Source organism: Lissotriton vulgaris, chromosome 5 (assembly GCF_964263255.1).
Source record: "Lissotriton vulgaris chromosome 5, aLisVul1.2, whole genome shotgun sequence".
Classification (NCBI taxonomy): Eukaryota; Metazoa; Chordata; class Amphibia; order Caudata; family Salamandridae; genus Lissotriton; species Lissotriton vulgaris.
In genome coordinates, this window is record NC_141693.1 from 1894980236 (window position 1) to 1895007329 (window position 27094).

A 27094-nucleotide genomic window follows, 5' to 3' on the forward strand; every position below is an offset into this window, starting at 1 on the left:
TAAGCTCAAGGTTTTTATACATTCTAAGGCAGGCCTTATATTTATTTTTTCAGTGGGATTGTAGTCCTTTCTCCAGAGTTTGTCTTGTTTTCTGCTTTCCTGATTCTTCCACCTGCGGATTTCAGAAAACCAAGGGGCAGGGGGTTTGTTTCTTATAGGCTTCAAGGTTTTTAAAGGGGTGGATACTGCTTCTGTCAATTTGCAAAAAGATAGTTCTGCCTTTGTATGCTAGGAATATAAAATCAGAAGATACACAATTGATGGACGGAATGCGGAACAAATCAAAATATTCACCCCAGTCTAGAGATCTGGGTTAAATCATCATTCTTTGGCTCACCATGTTATCCCAGTTTAGACCTGGCCATTTGAAAATCAGTCTGTGGCTCATGGGAACAGTCCAGCTCGAACTGCGAAGCCAGGTCCTCACTGGACCGGAAAGAAGCTTCCGAGGACCGGTTTCGGAGTTTCACCTCATCAGCCAGGATAGCTTGTATCCAGTGGCATAGTGAGAAATGTCAAATCATCAAAATATGGTACCTAAGAACATGGCAGTAATTAAAAAAACCAATCCTCTTCTGATAAATCTCATTAGTTACATGCCCAGGAGAGCATGTCATGAGAGGTGTTGGACAAGAGAGTATGGCTTACAGAATTATGACCCAGATAAAATTTCAGATGTACTGCTAAAACAACATGACATAGAAGTTACTACTCCGGTAGCGTGCCCTTCAGGTATGCCTTTTGATGTATTGCTCCGATAACGTACAAAAGTCATCTTTACGTACCTTTGGCACGAACATACACTTTTATTAAAAGACAAATTTAAAGTGTGTATCTCAACCTCTGAAGGATAGTTGCTCAGTATGTTTATGGTTTTGAAAATATAGACTTTCTTCTTTTAGGAGAAGTTTAAAAGTTATCTAGACTGGTCGAAGAAAGAGCTGGAGGATACGCTAGAACTGCATTGCAAAGAAGAGACCAAAGTAACACAAGTGGAGGTAAGAGAAAAGTAATTGTTATACCAGTAGTGTGAAGCATGCTCTCCAAACATTGTCGTGCTATATAAGTTACCAGCAAGACCAAAGAATTTATGTCAGGGGTCTGCCATACCTGGATTTGGGTTTTCCTGACTGTACTTTGAAACTGAAGCATCCACAAATATAAAGGCATAAAGTCACTTTAAGACCTCGGGTTTTTGAGAATTTTTGTTTGGATGCTGCGTAAGGGTGAGCAACTGTTATCCTGATTTGTGCTTAGATGTCTTCTCTGGAGAAGTAACTAGAGTCCAAGTGGTGATGGTAACAAGGATATTATTAAAGTGCATTACTACATGTTAAGGCAGAGGTCTCCATCCTTTTGATATAACGAGAGCTACTTCTGATCATTGAAAATAGTCCCGAGCTGCTAATGGCTTGGCCATTGTTACAGTAGTAACCACATCAAATACAATCACTATAGTGGCCGCACCATGTATGATTGCTAGTAGTGATCACCATCTTACCAAAATATCATATCGATAATATTGATTAATACAAAAGCATGTAAATATGTAGGTTTAGGTAAGTATAGATTTACTATCCTTTACTCCATGTCAACTTAAGTCAATATGAAAATCCCTGGAGGAGAATCTTACGTACTTTCACACCATCCTTTCAATCATTCTACTCAGTGACTTCACCATACATCTAGTTTACCTCCCTGCACCCAAAGTGCAGAAACAGATCCCAGTGTAGTATCCAGTTCCCTCCCGGTATATGGTGTATTTTCCTGCATGTGTAACTTGACTGGGGTCACAGGGATAGTCTGCATTCCTCCAGCTTCCACCGCAACCTCCCCTCATTACTGTTCTTGACCACAAGGACATCCAAAGTTTGACTTTGATGTCCAGCAGAGCTGAAATTTCAAAAGATGGTTTAATCCTCCTGTGGTGTAAATCCACCCATTGGTGCTAGGTAGGGTAGATGACCAATCATAAAACCCAGACTCATTAGTTACCTTTTTTCTTTTTCAGAATTTAAGCAATTGCGGCATATCCCCAGGTCACCAGTTATTTCTGTGGAAATCATTTCTAAGGATCTTGTGTACTATTATTAGGAATTGCTATTTTATCAGCTATCTTCTCCATATTACTTATCATGTATACAATCACTTACAAGAATTGGATTTTTTCAGTAATCTTATTTAAACGATTGATAATTCTATATCAACCGTGCCAAATTATCTCTGTTAAAATGGTTGAAGTTGTCAGGCTTTGTCAGTCATATACTTGCTTACCACCACAGGATTAGAAAAAGTGTAGAACCTTACTGAGCATAAGTTTCGTATGTACTGAACTGTGATCACGTGTCTGTCAACCTATTCAGTGGTAGATACAATCCTGCTCGGACTGCCATGTATATAACTTCCTTAACAAGGTAGCGGACATATATTTCAGCCTTATTGAATTATTAAAGGGGAACCCTTCTACATGACTGGGTGGTGAATAACAGCCTAAGCTCAGTGTAGTTTATTTTTTGCTGCTGTGTTCCTGTCCATGAAAGAGCTACATTGGAATTTGAGGCAAAATACAAGATTTCAGAATCCTGTGTTCACAGCGGAGGAATTTAAGCTTCTTTATAACTGCCCATGCAAGAAGCCAGGATTGTGAACATCTGTGATGATTTATCCTTTTTCAAATCATTTTTCATAATAATGTAAAATAAAATCTTTTAGTGGTATGTAATGATTGTTTGCTGGCATTCTGTTACCCTAGTGGCTGATATTTTGGGGTAATGTAAGTGGAAATTGTTTAATAATGTACCACAGTTTCGAATATCCAGTCCATTAGGTGCTCAAGATGCGATTTAGCAGAGAAGATGGCAAGTGCTTACACTACTGTGTGTGGGAATGAGTTCAAAGTTCATAAATTATGAGACATTTGCATTTGCCCCTTCCATGCTGATGACGGCCCCCAGCCGTCATACATCAAGGTGGGCGTGTGCTGATGACGGCTGGGGGCCGTCATGAACCCGCCCACTCATCAAAATGGCTGCACAGGCGCAGAATCGGGGCCGCACCCAAGGGGTTAATATAGTCCTCTGATGTAAAGAAGTGCAAATCCAGGAATCAACGGAAAAACACAGGTTTTATTGTAAAAGAAAGTTGTCTCCAACAAAAATCTTCTGGTCTGTCAAACGCTTCAACTGACTCACCAAAATTCTAATCTGCACTCTCAGAGATCAGGATTTCCATGGAACCCAGTATTATGGTAACATATAGAGGAGTGCCACAGTGGAAGATACCAACTTTAGGAACACTTGAAGCTGAGGAATAAAAGTATAACAATTTATACATGTTTAATTACAACATACTCCCTACCCACTGACAAGCCGTTGGCATAGTATTACTGAAAAAACACATATAACTATAATTCTTCCAGGGTTTGGCCACTAGGCACTGGATTCGAAAAGTACTAGCCAAACCAATCCAGAACTATTTTCACATCATGCAAAAAGCTGATGACGGAGTAACTCCTGAGTATTGTGGTTCTTTCTCTTCTGCCTCATGTCAAAGGAGGCACCATACGCTTTAATGGCTTTGAATCCATCCTTGACTGTACTACCAGGAGACGCTCAATTGTGTGCGCGGCATTGGCAGGATCCAGCTCCTCGAGCCTCCCTGTCCTCGTTGAGGCTTTTCCCAAGGCCTGGTCATTTCTTCTACATTGTTCTTTAGAACAATTAATCATGTTTTTGTGTTCAAAGTCTTTTAATTCGTTTGAGAGAAGCAGCTATTCACTCAGCTGGAAGAGCAATACAGGCAACATCAATAAATATGAGATGCAATGACATAGTAATTTATGCCATATATCAGTTGATATACAGTGAATAACAACAACAATACAAGCATAAAAAGACAACAGTATGGTCATGTCTGTGATCTAGCTAATAAGGTATACAATCAAAAAATACAGGGAGGAGTTATAGCCTAGATGAACTGATTTCATCAGATAGAAATAATATTCATGGAGAAAAGTGTAGCCTTGTATCGCCTGCTAACAAAAGTTAACAAAAGGAATAGGGGGCGGGTAAAGAAGGTGGGGGGGGGGGGTTAAATAGTGGGATGTCTGCTTCAGAAGTATAGTATAGAGTCTAAGAAAAAGGACAGATAGTGGAGAGAGCCCCTGAATCCAGAGAGCAACGTTTATTATCCTTGTCCAAGGAACGCCAAACTGTTTGAAATTAGTGGTGTGTAAAGTCTATCTGTATGCAACGTATGGGCACTCCGAAGGTTAGACACCCAGGCCCACCATGTGTGAAAAGATAGATGTTGGAAAGATTTTCACTCTGTAAGTATGACTTTAATGGCAATGGCCAAGTGTAAATCTAGAAGTGACATATCCGTATTGTCTAAGGACAGAGGGACAGAGCAGATGTGGAGGCCCAAGGACCCATTGTTCCCATGGAGAAGGAGAGGGTTATGGGAACGTTAAAAATAGCTGATAAAAGACTCCGAAAGAAACCCAATATGAGGCTAACAATTTACACCCAAAAAGTAGTAGCCATAGCAATTGCTAAAGTTATACGTAGAGTGAAAAGGTCTCCAGTGAAATACCCAAGATGAAGACTTCGCTGGTATTGTGCAGAAGAGCAAGGAGTAGTGCCAGAGTATTCCTGAAAGGAGAAGAACTGATCAAGAGCTGGATAATGGAACCTTCCTAGGGACTCTCCTGTTTGGAAATCTTTTTTTAAATAGGTCTAGTTTGTGGTTGAGACAGACACTATAGGAAAGAGAGGGAGAGTTAAAATGCAAATGTATTTGGATAATACTTGACTCCATGTCTCCATGTCTTCAATAACATCAAGACTGTCTTTCCCTAAAGCTAAGTAATTCTGCATTATATTAAAATACTGGGGGCTTCTGCTATGCTAGTTTAAAGCAGAGCTACTACTAAATTGGAGACCTGAGAAAAAGGTTTGTGATAAAAGGTTCTAAATGTGGAAACATTTGACAAGTCAACAGATTAGAGCATGCCGTCCAGACCCGGATCAGCCCAAAGGGCTTTGGAAGCCATGGCACCTCCAATGGAATGAGCCCCAAAAAATAAAACATCAGTGCCTGCCAAATTCATGGCCCACTTGACTCAGTGAGCTAAAGTAGGAAATCTAAAAGAAATCTATAGCCGGGATGAGGAGAACATTCTCAAATCTTTGGTTTTAGCAATATATTCTCGTAAAAAATTCCCTGCACAGAGTTTAGGCTGAAGGGGAATATAAGGATAGAAAACAGACATTCGGTTTGTTTTGGTTCTTCTGCAAACCTGGAAATATACACCCAATGGGGTATATTGACCAGAAGAGGCATCTGACTCTCAAACAGCAGAAATATAGTTTAAACTATACAGAAGGACAGAAATGTCCGTGCTTTTGAGGAATTGTCGGGCCAATTAAGAAAAAGTTCGGATAACATTAGATTATAATTTGGCGGCTAATGATCAGTTGCCAATGAGGCAAGAAATTGTTCAGCCTCTTTAAAGTCATTGAATATGTGGGTGTGGCCTACTTTTATAACTTTAAGCCTGGCGGGCGCCTGGAGATAGACCACTGCCCCCATAGATTTTAAAGGGTCTATCAACTTTCGGAGCTCACATCGTTTGTCCATTGTAGCTTTGCTAAGGTCAGACTTCGTGAAAAATGTAACATCATCCACCGTCACCGGTTTATTGGGCCTGGCTTTGATGGAAATTGCCTGTCTTAATAAAAAATTTCCCAGATAAATCAGTATAGGTCTAGGAAATCTGCCATCTTTTTTCTTCGTAAACATAGGTAGTCTATGAGCTCTTTGTATTTGGGAGTCCCAATCCCAATCGGATAGATCTGGGAAGGCTTTATGCAGAAACTTGACCATATATGCCCGGGCGTCTGCCCCTTCTGACCCCTCGGGTATTCCAAAAAATCGCAGGTTCTGGCGCCTTTGGCGATTTTCCAAATCCTCAACCTTATTCTTGAGTATCAAAATGTCTCTATCCTGGCAATCTGAAGATATAATAGTAGTAGCAAGAGCTTCCTCAACGGTGACAATCCTCTGCTGGATTTCAACAATCTCCTCAGTGACATTGTGCAGTTTACCTCTAACCTCCTGCAAACAGCTCTGCATTTTAGAGTTGTCCTCCCTTAATTGAGAGAAGCTATGCTGAACTTCTTGACGATGTTCTAATAGCGTCTTCAAAATTAGATCCAAAGAAGTTCCCATGGGGGAGGCTGCAGGTGCTTGAGGTGGTTGTTGTTGGGGTGAGGTTGGTATCAGTGCTAGGTCTAATGCAATATGAGGGGCCTGAGTAGACTCACTGCAAGCGTGAAAGGAAGACGAGGAGTCAGCATTTTCACCCCCTATAGTAGTGGAGCTGGAGCCATTACCTATTACCTTCTGTGAGGCTATCTGCAGAGGATCTGGGGGTATATTGTTACTGGCAGATGTAGTCTTAAAGTTATTTATGCTATTATTGCCAGAAAGGCGCTTGGCTATGGTTTTTACTCCTCCTTTTGCCTGTATCCACTTACGCAGTGGGCTCTGATCTTTCAAAAGTTTTTCCCGGGCACTGGCAGATGTCAATGTCGATGGCAAAATGTTAAAGTTCAAGCCTCTGCCCTTCTTAACCTTGGTCTTAGCTTTCCCTTTCCTTTTTAAAAGACCAGTGTTTTTACCGTTAATCATTATCGCGGAGACGTCTTCAGTCTCTTCACCCTCGAGGCCCTCTCCAACCCCTAGGTCCTCGTACTCATCCTCATTAGATTCTGCTGCTGAAAGGTCAATTCTGGCTAAATCTTCCCCCTTTCCAATTTCGGTTCCATTTGAGGCGCTTGCTATGTTTGTGGTTTATGTGATTGATAATCTCAATATCAGTGTCTGAGTTAGCTGGAGAGTCAGGTTGATTTAGATACATCATCGGTGATCCGCTTCACTCTCTCCATATCAGATCCTGGGGTCTGAACCACCCTGTTCGCCCCCTCAGGACCTTGGCAGTTTTCCACAAAGCTCTGCATCGTATCTGCCTCAGACTGGCATGTATTAGCTGAAATTGTAATGGTGTCATCTGTCACTATAGGCACGTCATTGGTGGTAGTAATGCCAGCGTCTGTATGATTATTGGCCATGGGGATAGTAGTAAAAGAAGCCCGAGGGTTAGCTAGTCCCTTGTTGCTAACAGTTACATTCTTTCTGGTTACATTCTTTCCAGCACTTGATACTGTATCTTTCCCCCCTGAGGCCAGTAATACCAATGGGCGGGTTACTACTTGCTTACTGACTTGTTTTCCTTGTATGCTGGGGGAGAGAGCGCTCTGGGTAGTGGCAGGTTTGGTAGCAGCCATTGGTGTTAATGCTGTTGCTGTTTCTGGCGCTGCTATTGCAGGTTTAACCACCGCCGGCACCACAGTCTCTTTACCCTCACTAATCTCCTTCTGTAATTTATTCAGGCGAGGGGGGTTTTTGGGTGCGTTTTTAGGGGCTATCGCTGCACCGTTCTCCAGCCTCTTCTTACTCCTGGTACATGCCACAGCGTGGCTTTCGTTTAACCCTCGCTGCCGCCCGACCTCTCAACTGGGAGACCGCTGGCTTGCTCCTACCTGGCGCTTTTCCCCTCCACTCCGCTCCACTCTGCCGTGACTCCGCTTCACGTAGTTTCGCTTGCCGGGTTGGTTCCACTCACTCCGCCTCACTCGCCTCTCTCTGCAGCTGCAGCTGCCGCTGTCTCAAGGATTCCCAGCACGCCACAGCTACCGACTCCGCGTAGCGTAGCGATTGTACAGCGTCTGCTTCTCAAGCAAGCAGCAAGTAAGTAGATTAGAAAATTTACTTTAGCGGGTTTGCCGCGTTTCCGAAGAGCAGCTTAAAGCTGCTTAGAGTCCCGGCTCTCCAGTCGTCTGCTCGTCTGCATACATCGTACAAAAAAACGTATCTCTACTCCATTCTCCTAGTTCTCTTAGTTCAGTTCAGTTCAGCTTAGCACGAAGGTCGGGAGGTCCTGCAGAAGCGTCCTCACTGTGGCGGCTTCAGTCCGCCATCTTGCTTCCCGGAGCAGTTTGTGGCAACTGATCATTAGCCTCCAAAAAATACCGATTTCTGACAGATTATAGAGGGTTGGCTCTCTTCTTTTCTTCTCTCATTTTCTTTTCGTGTGCTTTTCACACCTTTCTATTTTCTCTATTCCTCTAATAGGGTAATAGGGTACTTACGTATGATTTAATACGGAGGAGGGGGTCCCTGGGGAGCTCCCACTTGACTGGCTGCCCATCCAGGGGCAGCAGAAGATAGGGGTAGGCTTCCGGGTAGGTACAGGGTGTGGGGAGGGACGTAGGTTGAGGTTAGGGGGAGTTTGTGGGAGGTGTGGGGGGGACCTAGGGGAAACTGAAAAAGGTGACACAAGCAGGCACAATGTGAGGTACAAATTTATAATCTTAGAAGTGTTTTTTTTCCTTGAAGCAGTTGTTCAAGACATATCTGAATTAAGACATGTGTCAAGTTAGTTGCCTTGCTTGGAATGTTTCAGGGCTTATTGATAAAAGCAAAAGACAACTTGTTTTTGAAGAATTAAAAATGTACAACCCTCACTTTGCACTATTAAATGAAACACATATACGATACCAAGATAGGGAAATGTTGGAGCAAGGGTGGTATGAGCTTATAACATGCACACCATTGAATGCCTCTATCCATGGGGTGGCTATACTCAAGAGAAAGCTATTTAAGGTTGAAGTTAATAGGGTTGCATCGGATAAAGCCGGAAGATGGGTAATTGCTCAAATTACGCTATCTAATCTTAAATATACCCTCTGCGCAGTGTACTGGTCTAATCATGATGATGCAGCAATATTTGACCGATTAAATATTGAACTACTAGTTTGGGAAGGGGAGTTATTACTTATGGGGGATTTTAATTGTGTTATAAATTACGCAAAAGATACGACTAAGGGCATTCCCTCACAAAGAATGCGCAAGACTAGGGCATCTATTTTAGAACTAGCCCGTATACATAAACTGAAAGATGTTTGGAGGCACCTTCACCCTATGCTTGCTGTATGTACTTACCCCTCAATACCACATAAAATGTACTCACGCATAGATATGGCTTGGGCAACAACCCATATTTTGGAGTGCTGTAAAATGGAGATTTGCCCAAAGGTAACATCTGATCACAACCCCATAATGGTAATCTTCAAGATCGTATCTAAAAAGACAGAACCTAGGCTATTCTCCTTCCCCAGACATCTGATATCTAATCCTAGGTTTACTTCTCTTTTGAAGGAACATATAAAAGAATTTCTAGAGTTTAACATTGATACGGCCAAAATTACCTCAGTTTGGGACTGTTGTAAAGCTAGTATCCGAGGCTTTGCCCAACAGTTTATCATACAACAGAATGCCAATCGTAAGGAAGAGATCCGTTGTATTACATCAAGGATAAGGGGGCTAGAAGAACATTTGGCTGAAATTACTAGAAAAGAAGGTGCGGGGGCTTCTCATAACCTAAACAAAGCTAAACTAGAACTTACGCTGATAACGTTACGATGTGAGACCAAGAACTTTTTAAGAGACAAAGTCACCACTAAACGACATAAATATAAATTTTCGCAATATGAGAGCGGCGACAGAATAGGTAAAATTCTTGCTTATTAAATTGCTGACGATAGAGCCACTTCTTTAATCAAGAGCATAGAAGGTGCAAACGGTATTAATCTCACTCGCCCAGACCAGATATTGCAACAATTTGTAGAATACTATACCAAATTGTACACCCCAGAGGGTGTCCCCCCTATGGAGCTAGTGGAAAATTATATTAGAAACAATTGGCGGCTAGAGAAGGATATAGTAGATATGGAAGAACTGGAAAAAGATTTTACTAAGGAAGAACTAAAATTAGCTATTTTCTCTCTTCCCTCCGGGAAGGCTGCGGGGAAGGACACCTTGCCGATTGAAATTTATAAAATCTGCTGCGAGGAACTACTTCCAGTATTTTGCTCAGTTATTAATCAGATAAGTATAACAGATAGGGCCCGACCTCTTGGAACACTGCTAAAATGATTTTTTTTTAAAAACAGAACACACCACCTACGGAGTGCGGGTCTTACCGCCCAATCTCCTTGATTAATGCTGATGCCAAGGTATTCACTAAATTAATCGCCACAAGACTTTCCCCCCTCATGCCTAAATTGGTTAGTGAACATCAGCATGGCTTTGTAGTAGGCAGAGATACAACTCAACATGTAAACACGGCTATTACCTTGTTTGACATAGCAGCCATTAATCCCTCCCCACTCGGAATGATACTACTCGATGCTGAAAAAGCTTTCGACCGAGTGGGGTGGGATTATCGCTGGGAAATTCTTAAAGAAATTGGGTTTAAAACTAAGTTTTTAACGAAAATTCAAGCACTTTATGACTGCCCTAATGCTGTAATTGGGTATGATTGTTTACTTTCTTCTAAATTTTCAATTTTGAGGGACTCGGCAGGGATGTCCGCTATCACCTTTTATTATTTGCTCTTGTCATGGAACCTTTTATTAATGCTATACAAGCGCAGGTGATGATAAAACCATTTACATCTGGGACAAACTTGCTTAAAATTACTGCTTACGCGGACGATTTGGCAGTTTATACAACTGATGTGATTGAAGCTATGGCAGGAATTATCAAAGAAGCAGATGCATTTGGTGAAGTTTCAGGATACAAGTTAAATCTAGGCAAGACTCAAATTATAGCCAATTACAAACCACAGATACAAGTAACTGGAATATGCCACGCTGCTACCTATCTAGGTATCAAGATAACATCTAATATCAAGGATATAATGGCATTGAACTATGATGTTTTACTAAAAGATACTCAGGCTCTCCTTAAAAAATGGCATAAGGTGCCTTTAAACCTTATTGGGCGAATTAATCTTATTAAAATGAACATTTTGCCAAAGGTTTTATACTTATTTAGATGCATTCCTTTGAAGATAAATAAACTATTTTATAGGAAACTTGACAGCATATTGGGCAGTTTTATATGGGGCTTCAAAAAGAATCGTAGAGCACTTTCTTCCCTGAAATTACCTTTCATTAAAGGAGGGCTTAACTTTCCAGATGTCAGAATATACTACTTTGCCTAATTTCTGGGACGGTTACAGAGCTTGTTTAATTCTAGTAATCCATATTTTTTCCACCAATTTATGTTAGGATCAGATTCCTTACAATTCTTGGCCAGAAATAATGACCCAAACTATTTTAAAAGAGTTAAGTTCAAGACCGCGAAAGACATAATCAGCATATGGAAGATAGTAATGACTCAGAATAAAGCATCATTCTACCATTCTCTTTTAACCCTTTGGAACAACCCGGGATTACCAAGTATTTTTTGTGATTCAGGATGTAAGATATGGGCGAACCGAGGCATAATAGGATTGGGAGACCTATATGGGTCATCTGGTTTCCTTGACTTTGATACACTTAGGCTACTATATAAATTACCAACAAATACTTATTTTAAGTATATACAAATACGCGACTTCCTTATAGGGAAATTAAATCTTAAAGCGATTGTTGACTCAGACTTTTGGTTATGTATGTATAAAGGAGCGGGGAACAAGAAAAATACCATTAGCCAAGGATACAAATGTTTTATTGAAGGCAAGATAGATGACTGTCCCAAACTAGCACAGAAATGGGCTCTACGGTTTACGACCGGTATTTGTTCAAATGAAATTTCCTCTTTTTTAAACAAAATTGATACATTAGTCCACTCTTCAAGCTTAAAACTCCAAGCATATAAAACGATATGTCAACTTTACTATACCCCTTTACAAATAAATAAATGGGCCCCCAACAACGTTTTCAATGATCGTACTAAATGCCCAAAGTGCCATACTCAGGCTACTGACTTAGAACATGTGCTGGTTCTTTGCCCTGTTCTTGCTCCATTTTGGGACAGCATAGAAAATATTCTGAGATCGAAACATCTAATTGAGGTACCATTATCATCAGATATGATTCTCTTAGGCCTGCAACTCAACACTTCTCTATTTCAAGATCTAATTTTTATTTTACTAGCATGTGCAAGGCTGGTCATAGCTCGAGCATGGATAGCGGAACAATCACCTCATGTTAACGAATTGTGGTGCTTGGTGACAGAGATACATCATATGGAGCTAGGAAAAGAGGTGCTAAAGCACTGGTCAAAATAGATAGAATATGGGGTTGCTTGTTTCCTACCTGTGAATTGAACTAATGTGAAATTAAGCCCTGTTTTATCTTACTATTTTGCAATTCTTTTTACTCATTCTATTCTTTTGTCTTTTCTTCTTTTACTGCTTCTTGTAATATTTACACAGATGTTGGAAGTTTTGTTAAATGAAATAGACTGTATGTGTTTAAATTGCTTGTGCCACCTTTAAATAAAAAATTAAAAAAAAAAAAAAGATTATAATTTGGCAAAGGAATGTTCGAAAATCTTACTTACTTTAAAGGATAGCATTCCACAGCCTGTTACCCACTGGTTTACCATCCACTTGTATATGATTTGCTGATCAGTATGTATTGACCATCCTGTATGCATTTCCCTGAGAAGCTAAAGAAGCTAGAAAATTAAAAACTATAATTCTATCTACTAAAAAGGGATCTGTACTCCTGTCCATGCACCAGCTATTCCAGACCATCCAAGCTGATCTGTATGTTTACTGATCGCTCTGGGGCCTTATGGAACCAGGGTTGACCCTACCAGGACAGACTGATAAACAGTACGGGGACTTTTTGGCATTGAACTGGGCAAGAACTCAAGATATCATTCCAAAAAGGGAAAACCATAATTTAGCTGGAAAGATCAATCTTGTAGAAAGCTTCTGTTGTCAGCTTTTTTTGACAAGGAATCCCAGATTCCGGAGAAGAGTCTGGAGAAGAGTCTCAAGAATAGTTAGTTTAGTTAACAAGTCTTTCACCTGAGTTAGAAGAAGAAAGTGGGCTAGGTGTGCTCTCAAGTGCATTATTACATGTTTCATGACCCTGTTGAAACATCAATGTGCCGCAGAAAGACTGGAGAGTAGGCTTTTGAACTAAAAAATGGTGTCTTACCACTCAAATTTCCTGAATGATTAGTGAATCGGAATCTGTAGCTAAGCATCCCGAACATCTAGCATACCACCCAGTCTATCTGTAGTAAATCTCTGGGGTGGATTATCGTTTCCTTTTTTCAAATGGTGTTAAACCACATAATTGTTGAAAGTTGTCAAACGGATGATAGGTCAGATTTTTTTGTTTTTCTTTGAACCAGAAATAATGTACTTACAAACCCTGATGGGTTTAAATGAGATATCTGTATTGCCTCTTTGTGAAGAAGAGGCTGAACCTCCTGAGTCATTAAAAGCTCTTCTTCTTTAGGAGTAGAAAGAGAATGAGGCATAAAAAATGTGAACCTACATGGCATAAATCTCTATACAGTAAGTCTGTACTGTACAAAGTAGCCAAGGGTCTGCCATTATCATTTGCCATGAAGAAAAAAACAGACTTAAGCGACCTCCCACTGGAGGATAACCAGAAAGTAAAGTATTCACCTGGGTTTTGGGATCCTCTATTCTTGAAACCAAGTTGTCAGAAACCTCCATTTCTCTCAGAGTAGAATTGTCATTTGAGGTTTTGTTGCCATCCAAAGGAGCCTCTGGTTTGATTGAATCCACCGCTTGCGGTATTACGTCTGGCAAAGCGACTCCTCCTTCTGCCGTCCCTGCCAAAAACCTGATGCCCAAACATTTTTTGTAAAGAAGATTGCAACTGGTCTATTGATGCAACAGTAGTCCCATATTTGCTCAGGACTTTGATAAAAGCATACCTAAAGAGTAACCCATTAGCTTCCTGACTCGCTTCTTTTATTGCCAACATTTCACTTTTGGTTTCATTCTTTAAGAGTAAGCACCAGCACCCTTCTTGAGCCATATCTGAATTGGCTTTGCCTAAGATACAGATCACTCTCTGCACCAAATTGGTTAAGGTTATAAAGAATCTACTTGTGTGACCTCAATTATTTTATTTTTTTTTAAATATTTTTATTGCATTTTATCATAACTCAACAGTACAGTCACGTAATTAGCAGTACTCACACCCCTACTCCCACACCCACCCTTCCACAATTGTACATCGCTGTCACAGTTCATAACATACTGGTTCAATGTCCATAAGTTTGATGTGTCATGATCTCTTGGTGTCCCTCCCAAAATCTTCCTGGAGGGGCTCCCGTAGTCTTGCAGCAAGATACTTAACTCACCTCCCTCACATCCCCCCCATCCAAACCATGATAATGGCGCCACCTGGTCCAGACCCTACGGAATTTCTTCGGGCACCCCCTAGCTTTATAAGTCACTCTTTCGGCTGCCATGTAAAGATCCAACCCTCTTCTCCATTCCTCCATTTCCGGCGGTGCGGGTGACCCCCAGTGCTTCGCTATGTCTCTTTTCGCTACCACCAGAGCCAGTACCAGGAAGGTCAGGGGGCGCGGTAGGTCCACGTCATTGGTCATGCCCAGCAAAGCCAGCTTGGGCTCCGGGTTGAGTGGGACCCCCAATACCTCCCTCAGTTCCGTGAAGATGCGGGTCCAATAATTTTGTATCAAGTCGCATGTCCATATAATGTGATAAAAGTCTCCGCCATCTCGGCGACATCGAAGGCATTTTGTGTCATCTATTTTCCCCATTCTATGGAGTCTCACCCTATCGTAATAGGTTCTGTGGAGCACATTAAATTGGATCAGGCGCAGCCTAGACTTAATCGCCACTTCCTGGGGATGCATTAGTATTATGTCCCAGTCTAAGTAATCCAAGTCTCCCACCTCCGCTTCCCATGTCTGTCTAAGTTTCGCCAGGTCCCCTAGCATGTTGTTGGTTAAAGTTTTATAGGTGAGTGAGACCGCCTTCCCCTGGATCTGTTCCTGTAGGAGTAGACCCTCCAATGGTGCATACTCTGGGAGCCCAGTTAATTGGATGTTTTGTGCCCGCCAAGCGTGGCGCAGCTGCGTTTATTTGAAGAGCTGTGAGTGATGAAGCCCAAATTCCGCCTTTAGGGCCAAAAAGGATTTCAGTTCCCCCTTGGCGATCACATCCCCTATAGTGGAGATACCAATGCCTTCCCATCTTTGGATGCCTTTAAGTTTATGTAGTTCCGTCAACCACCTGCAGTGTCATAGCGGTGTCTGCCGGGTCGGTTTCTTCTCCCAACCCGTGCATTTTGTAGCCTTGTTCCATGCAAGTAATTTAATAACAGTCGCAGGGAGGAGCGGTTCCCGTCTAGTACCCCCATAAAGATAGTACAGCAAATTTTGCGAGGACATTTTATGTCATTCTAGGGCATAAGTGGGATGGCCTGCCTGAGTATGTAGCCAATCATTAATCGGGCCATGTGTTCCTCCCAGTAGTAGGCTTCTGAATTAGGAAGCAAAATCCCTCCACTATATTGGTGTCTCTGGAGAGTAGTCAATACTACTCTAGGTTGCTTACCCAACCAGAGAAAAGCCCTCAGATCCAAGTGGATTCTGGGCAATACCGTTGCCGGGAGCGGATAGTATTCGTTCTGTAGGGCGTACAAATATTTGGGTAGGATAATCGCCTTGTACATAGCCGCTCGACCTAAAAGTGGAAGCTATCTCCAGCGGTCCATATCTGCAATGGAGTTCAGTATGATCCTCTCGAAGTTTTTTTGGAACAATAGTTTCCTATCCAGGGTGAGGTATATCCCGAGATACTGAAAACCCTCCATCGTTGTAATTAGTTGCCTTGGCAGTGTCACCCAACGGTCCCGACCCCCTGGGTCGTACAGGATCGATTTGTGCCAGTTTATTTTGTATCCGGCGTGCCTACCATAGAGTTCTATTTCTAGGAATAGCTCCAGGATAGTTGTCTCCGGGTTGGTAATATATAAGAGTATATCATCCGCGTAGAGGGATATTTTCTCTTGTGTGGGGTCTGTACCTGCTCTTTTAAAACTGGTGATTCCTGCATTTCGTCGGATCCTAGCTGCTAATATCTCAATAGTAAGTGTGAAGAGGAGGGGGGACAGAGGGCATCCTTGGCGAGTCCCTCTCTGGATCTGGAATTCACGTGACAGCCTCCCATTCACCCTCACTCTAGCCCTCGGCGTAGTGTAGAGGAGCCGGACCCACTTCTGAAACTTAGGGCAGAAGCTGAACTTTTGCAAGACACCCTTTAGAAACGACCAATGAACCGCGTCGAAGGCTTTCTCAGCGTCAAGGGAGAGGAACCAGTGTGGTAGTTCTCTTTCCCGCACTTCCTGCAACCAATTGTGGGTACGTCTAAGGTTCAGCTTGGTGGCTCTGTCTGGCAAAAAGCCAGTCTGATCCAAGTGTATAAGGTCTGGGATCACCAACCTCAATCGGAGCGCCAAGATAGTCGCCAGGAGTTTCACCTCCGTGTTCAGGAGGGAGATGAGGCAGTAGGACGCGCAGTCCTCTCGCGGTTTGCCCTCCTTATGTATTGGGATTATTGTCGCCATGAGGAGGCTCCCCTCAAGATAGACCCCCATGAAGAGGCCCTTCAGATGGGGAGCCAGAAGGTCCGCCGTACGCTTGAAAAACTCAGCCGGGAAACCGTTTGGTCCCGGTGTTTTACCAAGTCGCAGGTGAGCAATGGCTCCAGAGATGTCATCTACTGTGATGTCAGCCTCCAGTGCCTTAAGGGCCTCAGGAGACAACGAGGGAAGGTCAGTCTGCTCCATATACTGTAGAGCTTCCTCGCAAGTCCCCAGATCTCTGGCTGTGTAAAAGAGTTCAAAATGTGTAGCAAATGTCTCAGCAATTTGTGCATCAGCGCTGACAAGCATCCCTTCTGCATCTCTAATGTGGTCCACCCATCTAGCTGCACATTCCTTTTTACTGAGCCACGCCAGTAGTTTGCCCGATTTGTCCCCCACGTCATAAAGGCGATGGAGGGTGGCTAGGGCTTGAGTCTTGGCTTCATCCGTCACTAGTTCTCTATAATGTTTCTGATTGTCAACCAGTCTCCTAAGAGTCTCAGCATTTCTCGAACTCTGGTATTCTCTCTCTAGATCCAGGATAATCAGTTCCACTGCAACTACCTCAGATTGGAGTTTTTTCCTTTCCTCCCCCAGTCTATTCTGTATCCTGTCCCACATTACTGGCTTCAAGGTTTCCCAAAGGGTCACCCCTGAATCAACTGATCCTTAATTTTCAGCGACGTAGACCTGCACATCTGCTCTCAAGCCTCTCAGTATGTTTGCGTTTTGAAGATCCCATGCTGCAAGGCGCCAGGAGGCCCCCACACTACCCCGAGTCCGTCTCATTCTTACTAACAGTGGTGAGTGGTCGGAGATTCCCCTCGCGTTATATCCCGCGGTGGCGTCCATTGTCAAGTGCTGTCTGGACATGAATATGTAGTCTAATCTCGAGAATACCATATGTGCGGCCGAACAAAATGAATAGGCCGTCTGGCCAGGGTGCAACCATCTCCAGACATCCGTGAATCCTATATTAGCAATCAGATGGGATAGGGGGGGTCCGGGTCCCCCCCGTGGACGGCGTCCCTGACCGGTCCTGCCCCATGTCCATTACGTCATTGAAGTCTCTTCCTACTATTTGAATGGTGTCAGCCGTATCTAGGAGTATGTTGGTCAGTGTCTTGAGCGTGTTCGCTTGCAATTTGGGCGGTGCATATACTGAGATGAGCGTGTATGTGCGTCTGTTCCATGTCCCCTGGACCCCCACACAAGTACCCAGAGGGTCTATCCAGGTGCTTGTAATACAGAACGGGGTGGTGTTCTTTATAATGACTGCTACCCCTCTCGAATCAGTAGTGTAGCCTGCATGAGCCAGAACTTTGTGGCGACCCCTGGCTATGAAGGGACAGTTAGTTCCCTTAAGATGGGTTTCCTGCAGGAAAGTTATATCTGGGTCCAGTCGTTTAAGGTAAGAGTTCACCAGTCCTCTTTTAATCTTATTACCAAGCCCGTTCACATTTCAGGTTAGGATACTAACTCCCCTGTGGTCTGTAGGTTGTGCAGCTACGACACTCGCCATTCAGAGGTACAACTAGAGCAGTGTGGCCGGTCTCTGGTGTAGGAGTGTAGCGTGGAGCACCAAGGCACATGACTGTATTCAACCGACTGTCTCTCCCCCCCCCCCCCCCAACCAACTTCCCCCCAACAGAACTTTGCGAAAACCCTCAGCCCCACCTTCCCCCTCCCCACCTTTTCCTCCCGTCCATCCCATCCGTGTAACAGGTAACTTACAGGACTTTCAGGTGGTAAAGGTCTGTCGCCCTCCCAATAAGAGCCCTAACTAAGCTATCCCTAAAGCTCTATCTGGACTGCCCACAAGGCTTTCCGTGTCTCGATTACCGAGCTAGTAATAGCACAGGACTCCCTGTACTGTGTAGGCAGACAGAAGAACCAATAAACAAACAACAGTGGGACGTGGCAAAAAAAGGGAGGAAAGTGCTTGTAACTTGCGTGCCCCCATAGCAATGAGCTGCAGATTCGGATATTTATTTATTTATTTATTTATTAACAGCATTTATAGAGCGCTAAAGAAGGCCCAAGGGCATCTCGGCGCTAAGATATCTGCAGTATTTAACCAAAGAGGGGGAGACTGAGTTTACTGATTAAAAAGCCAGGTCTTGAGTTGTTTACGAAAAGACCAGAGTGAGGGGCTTGTTTTAATAGAGTGCGGCAGGGTGTTCCATAGTTTGGGCGCTGACACAAGAAATCTTCTGTCTCCCCATGAAACAGATTTGGTACGAGGTACCACAAGATCATGTAGACTAGAAGAACTTAATAATCTGGGGGGACAGTAAGGGGTGAGATTTTGAGTGAGAAAGACTGGTGCCAGGTTGAGCAGGGCCTTATCAACTGTACAGAGAGTTTTGAATTTTATTCTGTTTCTAATGGGAAGCCAGTGTAAGTCTCTGATGGTTTCTGACGCAGATTGGTGTTTGGGAATTCTTCCCAGAAGCCTAGCGGCTGCATTTTGGATAATTTGCATTTTGTTTAGTACTCTTTCTTGGGCGTTTAGAAACAGTGCGTTGCAGTAATCTAGGGTAGACAATACCAGGGATGTACCCAAGGTTTTGCCAGCTGTCTCAGGAAGGAAGGGAAGAATTTTTTTGATAAGTCTCAGTTTATGAAAGGCGGATGAGGTAATCTGATTGGCATGAGGGAGGAAAGTAAGGCGGTCATCGAACATAACTCCCAAATTCCTCACCTTACTGACAGGTTCAGGAGGAGGACCCAGTGACAGCGGCCACCAAAGGGAGGACCATTCCGGGGTCAGATGTCCGAATATGACTACTTCCGACTTGTCGGAATTTAATTTCAGACAATTGGAGGCCATCCAATTCCCTATGGCCAGCATGCCCAGATTGAAGTCATTTGCTATTTTATGGCCATCGTTCCTGATGGCGAGAACCAACTGAGTGTCGTTGCATAGGAGGTAAGGCTCATCCCATGAGCAGTTCTATTCTTCATCAGGAGTGGGAATCCTGTGTTTCAATGTCCTGATCGTCCGATTTACCAGTCGCTCCCTGCTCCAGCTATTGGATTGCTGTGACTAGAGGGTGTAGGGATTGTTCAGTCAGTTCTTCCCCATCTGATGTACAGCCACCTCCCTCGTCCTCCGCGTCTGTGTGATTCACCAGACAACTGAACCTGGATCCCGGTATCAGATCTTCCTCCGCTGGCGTCGTTAGGCTCCGTTCCCCTCGACCCGACGCGGAGGGATCAGGGTATGGAGTCGCGTGGGAATGTCTTCTGATCCGTGGATTCTGGGACCTTTGAGCCTTAGGCGGGCTCCTCCGGAAGTTGGCGGCCGCCATTTCGGATCGTATTCTGCGACCTTCCTCCTCGGCCTCCCGCAGCAGTGGACGTTCCTCTAACCATTGCCAGGCCTCCTCCGGTCGATTAAAAAAAAAAAAAAAAAAAAAGTGACTTGCCTTTGAAAATGACTTTCAATTTCGCCAGGAAGAGCAGCATGTATGATATGTGTAGATCCCGCAATTTAGCTTTCACTGAGTCATAGGAGCGTTGTTGTTTCTGTACATCCTGGCTGTAATCCGGGAAGATCATGATATTCGCGTTATCCAGTCGAAGTTCACCCTTTTTTCTGGCTTCTCTTAGGATGAGGTCTCTGTCCGCAAAATTGAGAAAGCGTGCAATGATCGATCGCGGTCTCGCTCCCTCAGGCGGTTTCACCAGCAGCGCCCTTTGTGCCCTTTCGATGACGAAACAGTTCGAAAATTGGGCCTGTGGGAAAGTTGACGTTAGCCAGGAATGTAAGAAGGCCGCTACATTCGTCTCCTCGATGCCCTCTCTAAAGCCCACGAAGCGCAGGTTGTTGCGTCTTGCCCTATTTTCTGTGTCGTCCACTCTCCACAGCAGTTGCCTGTGTGATGCTTGTAGTTCCGCCATATCCTTTTGGAGGGTGGTGAGGGAATCCTCTGCTTCGCCGATTCGGGTCTCCGCCTTAGTCACCCTCTCCTTCAGATTCCGAAAGTCTTGGCGCAGCAATAGGACTTCTGAGCCCACCTCGCCTATTTTGACCTCTAATGCTGCTCCAGAGTCCTGTATATCCGTCCTAGAGGGCCTCCAGAAGCATGGCGGTGTCGGTGCGAGTGCCGGACGCCGCCGGGATCGCGTCCTTCTGCGCACGGGCCGTGGCATAATTATCAATGGTTTCCTGCCGTGCCGTGTTCGCCACCGGATCTCTCTTCCCCCATCTCGTCTCCCAGCACTGGTCAGGAGTGCCTGGGGGGGGGGGGCTCGCCCATGTCTCGTCTAGTCCAGCGGGCCTCCTCGGGAGGAGAAGCAGGGTGGGCGGATGAGGGACCGAGTCGGCAATCGTGTGTCTCTTATGTCTAGGCGGTAAGGCCACATCACTCGCCAGATCTCACAGCCGAGAGTGAACTCCCCTCCTAGGTGTCAGTAGTGAAGGAAGTCCTCCAGGAAGTCCAGCCCTTATGGTTCTAATGAGGTGTACCCTGTGGCAGCAGTGATGGTTCACAGTCTCTTTGTGGTCATTTGTGGGGGCTCTCAGGCACTGAGTGTGTCCCCTCCGTCTCGCCCCGTATGGTTGGCCTCTCTCCCCGGGGGTCGCAAGGCAGACTGGGCCAGGGCTCCGAGGCCGCAATCCCTGCCGAAGGATAGACCCTAAAGTGGAGCGTGCCAAGGCCTCTCCCTTCAGCGCGCCCCTCGCCCGGCAATCTCGCTCAGTCTATGGTGCCCTAGGCCAGGATTCCCAGAGGCCGTGCGCAGGGGCTAAAGCCAGGTCCGCCGTCTGTGTAGGGGGGAAGGCCGCCGGTCACTCACCGTCCGTTGCTGGTGTTCCTCAGTCCACCGGACTCCCGATGCCACAGTACCCCGGCGAGGAGTCTCCACTGTCAGAGGAGCCCCCTCCGGCTGGCACCATATCTCACGGGAGAAGTTCTCGGCGCCGCAGGCGATGTCTAGTCGCCAGCCGAGGAGGGCCTGCCGGCTGCTCCCACCGGGCGTCCCCGCCTCTTCGCCCCTCCCGGGCAGCAGGTCTCGACTCTCCCTTCAGCAGCGGCTCCCCGGCGGCCTCCGCACGTCCCGAGGCAGGACCCAGTCAAGGCGCCAGTTCACAGCCGGGGGCTCTCCCGACATCCGCAGCCACCGTCCGCCCCAGCACCCTCGGCAACACTCTCCGCAGCCTGCAGGGCCCTCCTCGCGAGCCTCAGGTGAGTGCAGACGCCAGAGGCGGCAGGCTCCGATTCCGGAATAGCGTTACTCTCGGGCCGTAAGGACGTGTCCGGCCGCCATCTTGGTGAAGGGGTTTCGCGCTAACAAACTTTCCGCGGCAGATTTCCGCACGCCGTCGACAGGATTCCTCGAAACCCCTCACTCCGCAGGTACAGCGTCTGGTCCGGTAGTTGATTTGCCGTTTTTTGGAAGTTTTAGGTGCAATATATGTCGGATTTAATGCAGGTCATCGGGAGCTTCACAGGGGCGCGTCCTACCCGGCCATGCTGTTGGCCACACCCCCGTGTGACCTCAATTCTTGCTTCCTCATTTAGATTCATGATTTTGGTAAGAGCACAAGTGAAATGAAAACCCTATCTTACCAATTAGTCCATGCCCTATCTACTACTTTTTTAATATCCTTGCCAATTTGCTGAAAAAAAGCAGCATATTTGGATCAATTGTGGGAGTAGCGGTTATGTTATAAGGTAACCAGTGCAGTGGACATTCACATTCTGTTACGAGGGATCTTATCCAAAGATTGTCTCAATTTAGGTGGCGCATATTGTGATACATGTTCATGTGGAGACCATTCTCTTCAATTTGGTTGAGGTATTACAGTGGGGTAAAATAAAGGTTGACGTGAGATATCAAGGAGTGAATTAGAATCAGCGGAAGAAGTAGACTCTCCCAATTAATTAAGAGAGGGTTTTTTGCCTCTTCTCTGGAGGCCCAGACTATATAATTATTTCTTGATCATCTTTATCCATATCATTATCTAGATCACCCATATTGTTATCCATATCATGCCATTGTACACCATGAATAGGTAATTTAATTTTGTTAGACCGATTACCAATCTTGGAGAGAGGTTCTGAGTTTGGAGAGTCTTTGAGTTTATTCACTTATTCTAAATATTGTTTTTAATTCATTATTGAATTAATAGCTTTTGAGTTGGAATCTTGTGCCAAAATGTTTTTCTCAGAAGCGTCAATTGCCTTAAAATATTTGGAAGAAAAGCAGAGACAGCTTGCTGTACAGAGTCTTTTGATAAAATAATTTATATTGTTTAAGGATTTGAGCCTCCTCCTCTTAAAGATATTACTCCATAATAAATAAAAGCACCTGTAGTTAGAATTGAAGGCAGAGGCAATAACATTGTCAAATATGACAAATGTATTGTGTTTTGAGATTTATGGTTGTGATATACTCTGTTGCTCTGCTTTGTTCATTTTACCCATGCTTGCTTATGTATGTCTTGGATGTTTTAAGAGGGGTAGTATTCTCAGAATGTGGTGAGGTTCCAGAGTATTTGTCTTGGAATGTCAGTTGCAGTGGATCCCGTGGTCTATGTTGATGTCTGTGTTCATGGGTCCTTTTATTGAAGATTAAACCTTCCCACTTTTTGTGAGTAGGAGTTTTGTCTGGAGTTTATTTTCCTTGACTCACTAAATGGGGAAACCTGATACATATTTAGTTACTAGGAGTGGGGTGATTTTTAAATGCGGGTACTCGTGGAGGTGTGGGAATCTTTGAGGGCCCACCTAGATATAGCAAAATTGAAAAGGGTGTATTCAAGAGGAAAATGTGTGTATTTCAGAACTCCTAAGATGATGCTTGGAGAAAATGGTTGAATTTGCTAAATATATTTGAAGGTGATTTTTGAGTGATTATTGTTACTAATTTTATTAACTTGGTGCTCCAAGCATTCCAGGTGTGCATTACCTATATATCTAGGCATTACAAATTGACAAAGCCTTTTTTTACATTGCTGCTAAAAACACTGTTTGATGCACTGCGGTGATCGCTGCTGGCAATCTTGCATAGAATGGCAACTAATGTAATCTTGTCTGCTGATGGGGGGGGGGGGGGTCAGTATTACAACACTAATAATACTAGTTTCTCAAGAAAACTTTCATTGAATATAAGTAGCTCTTGTCAGAGGAAAGGTTGGAGACCCCAGCTCTATATAAATATCAAACAAGAGGGGTGACCGGTAACAACCCTGCTGTGTACCTCTTGATATACTGAAACTAGGAGTCAATTTGCCATTAAGGACGATCTTAGCCGATGCGCCCTCATACAACATCTGGAGGACATATATAAAATCTAGACCAAATCCCATAACTCTCAGGTCCTCCCACAGGTACAGCTAACACACCTGATCAAAAGCTTTAGCCATGTCTATGGCAATCACGGCCAAGGGAACCAAGCATGTTGTTGCAAGATTTATCGAGCCAATGAGTTGTTGAGTCAACTCCTGTAACTGTCTCTTGGGGATAAAGCCGTTCTGGTCTAAGTGAACCAGCAGTGGGGCAAGGTTTGCCAATCTCCTCACTGAGCTGCTCATAAAAAGTTTATAATCGGCATTCAGCAAGGAGATTGATCGATGGGAGTCGTCCCTACTGGGATCTTTAGAAGTTTTTAAAATAAGAACTATTGTGGCCTCCTTCCATGTTCTGGGGATACATCCACCCTGCCTATAAATTGAATTAAACAAATTCTCCAGAACTGAAACCAGTTCTTCTGTTAAAAGTTTATAAACTTCGTTCGGCAGGACATCCGGGCCTTTGGCCTTGCCATTCCTGCTCTGAGATGGACATAAACAAATCTCTTCCTTGGCATAGGGGCATCAAGCCCCTCCCTACTCTGTTTTCAATCTTGCAATTGCACTTTGCTCAGCCAAACTTTAAGTAGATCTTGATTAGGGCGAACCTCCTCCGTATATAGTTCGGGGAATAAGGGTTTATGACAGGCTTGCATTTTTTCCATCTTATCCAAGACAACCCCCTCCCCGGATTTACTACCTACTTTACCTACTGTCTGATAACATTCCTTGATCTATCTATTCTAGCTTTCCACTCTAGTAGTACCCCTGCTTTCTCCCCATATTCAAAGTTCTTCATACAACCAGCTTGCCACTGCTCCCTACATCTTTGATCCAATTTAATCCTGAAGTTTTGCCTTGCATCTTTTAAGAGTCTCTGTATCTGCTCCTTTTCAGCATTTAGCCGAGAGTCAAGTCACAGGAGATCAGCCTCTAAAGATCCCACTCTGTCCTCAAGTCTCTTAAAACTTAGTCTCTCCGTTTTTGTTTTGAAGTACGCCAAATTTTACACAACCCCTTTAATATGTGCCTTAAAGGCATCCCAAACTACATCTAGAGAGGTAGACCCAATATTGTCAATAAAATAGGCCATACTTGCTCGCTTTACCTTCTCGCAAATCTCCAAATCAGGGAGAATGGCCCTTTTTAGCATCTATCTTGGTTTAGGCAAACTGCGATATTCCTCTAGTGACACTGTAACCACTACATAGTCCGAAATATGGCCAAGTAAGATGCATATTGTTGTTACATCGTCTGCAATGACGGTGTCCGCAAAGAAACAATCTAACTTGTAGAAATAACCATAATTTTTACTGTGGAATGTGAAGCCTTGTGTGGCTTGCACCCTGTACTTCCACACATCCAGTAGTGCCAAATCATGCAGCATATTTTTAAGGGCCTGCCGCACACATGGGGAATGGCCATGACTCTTTGTTTTAGTCCTATCTTGTCCGGGGTCGAGTAGGACATTAAAATCCCCAGTGATTACTATTGGGGATGTAACCTCCATTAAATTCCAATCCAGATTGGATAAATGGCACGGGTTACCAATATTATGCCTGTTGAAAACAGCACATACTAACTCTGCACTTCCACAGCCCAGGGTTACATCTCCCAGAATTATCGTTTTTTTTGCTGATTTTATGACCCATTCAGCCCCCCGCCTGTCTAAAATTGCTACACCCTTGCAGTGTTCAGTCTGCTCTGACACTAAAAAAAAACAAAAAAACTTTTAGTTTAGAGAGTAGGGCCTGACCCGCACTAGCAGCAAATGAGTTTCCTGTTACAAGCTAACATGTACGTGGCTTTCTTCCAAATATCTCATTACTAACTCTTGCCTATGCTTGGCCCTCATACCATTAACATTCCAGGATAGTAATGTTAGCTCATTAACCCATTCATCTAAGTAGTTTGAAATTGATACTATGCAGAGCTGCCACTGCTCTATATCATGCGTAATGGTGATATTGAGAACTTATTTTTAAAGATTTTTTTTCCCACTGCCCCCCACCTCATGCTCATCCTGACTCCCACTCCAGGGAACCCTCCCTAGATTTTTCGGCATAATGCCTTTCTCTCAACGTGAAACTGACATAATGAAATAAGAACTATATTGGGCCTAACCTCTCCCCTTCAACTCTGCCTTTTGTCAATCAAATCAAGAGCCTGCTTCTTCCCAAATTATGTAAATCAAAGATTCCACTTCCTCCACTGATCAATGATTGTACAGGTGATTATTTCACATTATCTGGAGCAAAGCAGGGAATTTCAGTTGTGCTTTGGCTCTGTGTTTATTCAGCTCCTCCATTCTCTTCCCCAGCTCCCACTGTTTCTGAGCAGTAGTGGCAAACGTCTGATCTTGTAGAGATTAAATAAGCGCCAGCAGAGTAAGAGCCTTCCCTAAATGCCATCGTAAAAATTGCCTCCTTAGCTGTATATAAAAAGAAAGTAATGAAAATGTTCCTCAGTATCTGCCTCCTGGGATTCATCTTGAAGGGGTCCCGATGTACACGTTGGATCTCAGAGGCAAGGTTGATGTCTGACCTATTTTTCAGAACAGTATGCTGCAGCAGTGAGATGAAAAAGGCCTTGATATCTGAACCTTCCATAGACTCCGGAACATTGAGAAGTCTGAGATTATCCTACTTGAATGATTTTCAAGCCTTTCTAGATCATCTTTCAGCTTCTTATTTTGTTTAGTCAAATGACTTCCACCTGCAGTTTTCTTATCAATGTCCTGCTTCATGCAAGAGGCCTCCTGCTCCAGGGCTTCAGTTCAAAGAAAGACTTCTTCAATCTTCTGGGCCAAGGCTGCACAGGAGGCCTTGATATCCGCCTCATTCAGCTCATATAACTTAAATCTGCTCCTCATCTCCTCTTTTTTAGACCCAAGAGAATAATGGCCAAGGACTCCTCTGGGGCCTCCCTTGGGGTACTCCCTGTATCTAGCTCTTGCTGGGGGGCCTTCCCTAATTGCACTCATCCTGAGTCACTAGAATTTCAAACCTATTTGATGTTGGATCAATCACCTGAGAAAAGCTATTTTATTTAGACCACCAGGTGAAAAGTTATGAATAATTACATAAAGTAATATGCTCAAAGTGTAAGGTTTATTCATATGCACCTTAACCATCAACTATCAGGCAACAACTGCCACAATAAGAATCTCCCAACATAAAGTACTCTAGGTTCCATAGAATACACAGGCAATGGAGATAGAGAGAATACTACACATCTTCTTTCTTATAACAGAAGCTAAACTAAAGGG

The 27094-nt window shown here is 44.0% G+C and overlaps 1 protein-coding gene across 1 annotated transcript in view; it reads left to right on the plus strand.

Annotated features, from left to right (window-relative positions):
* The window catches only part of LOC147717647 (E3 ubiquitin-protein ligase TRIM17-like), a 34871-nt gene extending 31044 nt beyond the window's left edge, over positions 1-3827 (plus strand). The window contains exons 2-3 of the mRNA XM_086919870.1: positions 903-998; positions 3744-3827. Of these exons, the coding sequence (XP_086775996.1) occupies positions 903-998; positions 3744-3827 (180 nt within the window). The remainder of the gene's footprint in view (positions 1-902; positions 999-3743) is intronic.
* The last annotated feature ends 23267 nt before the right edge of the window (positions 3828-27094 follow it).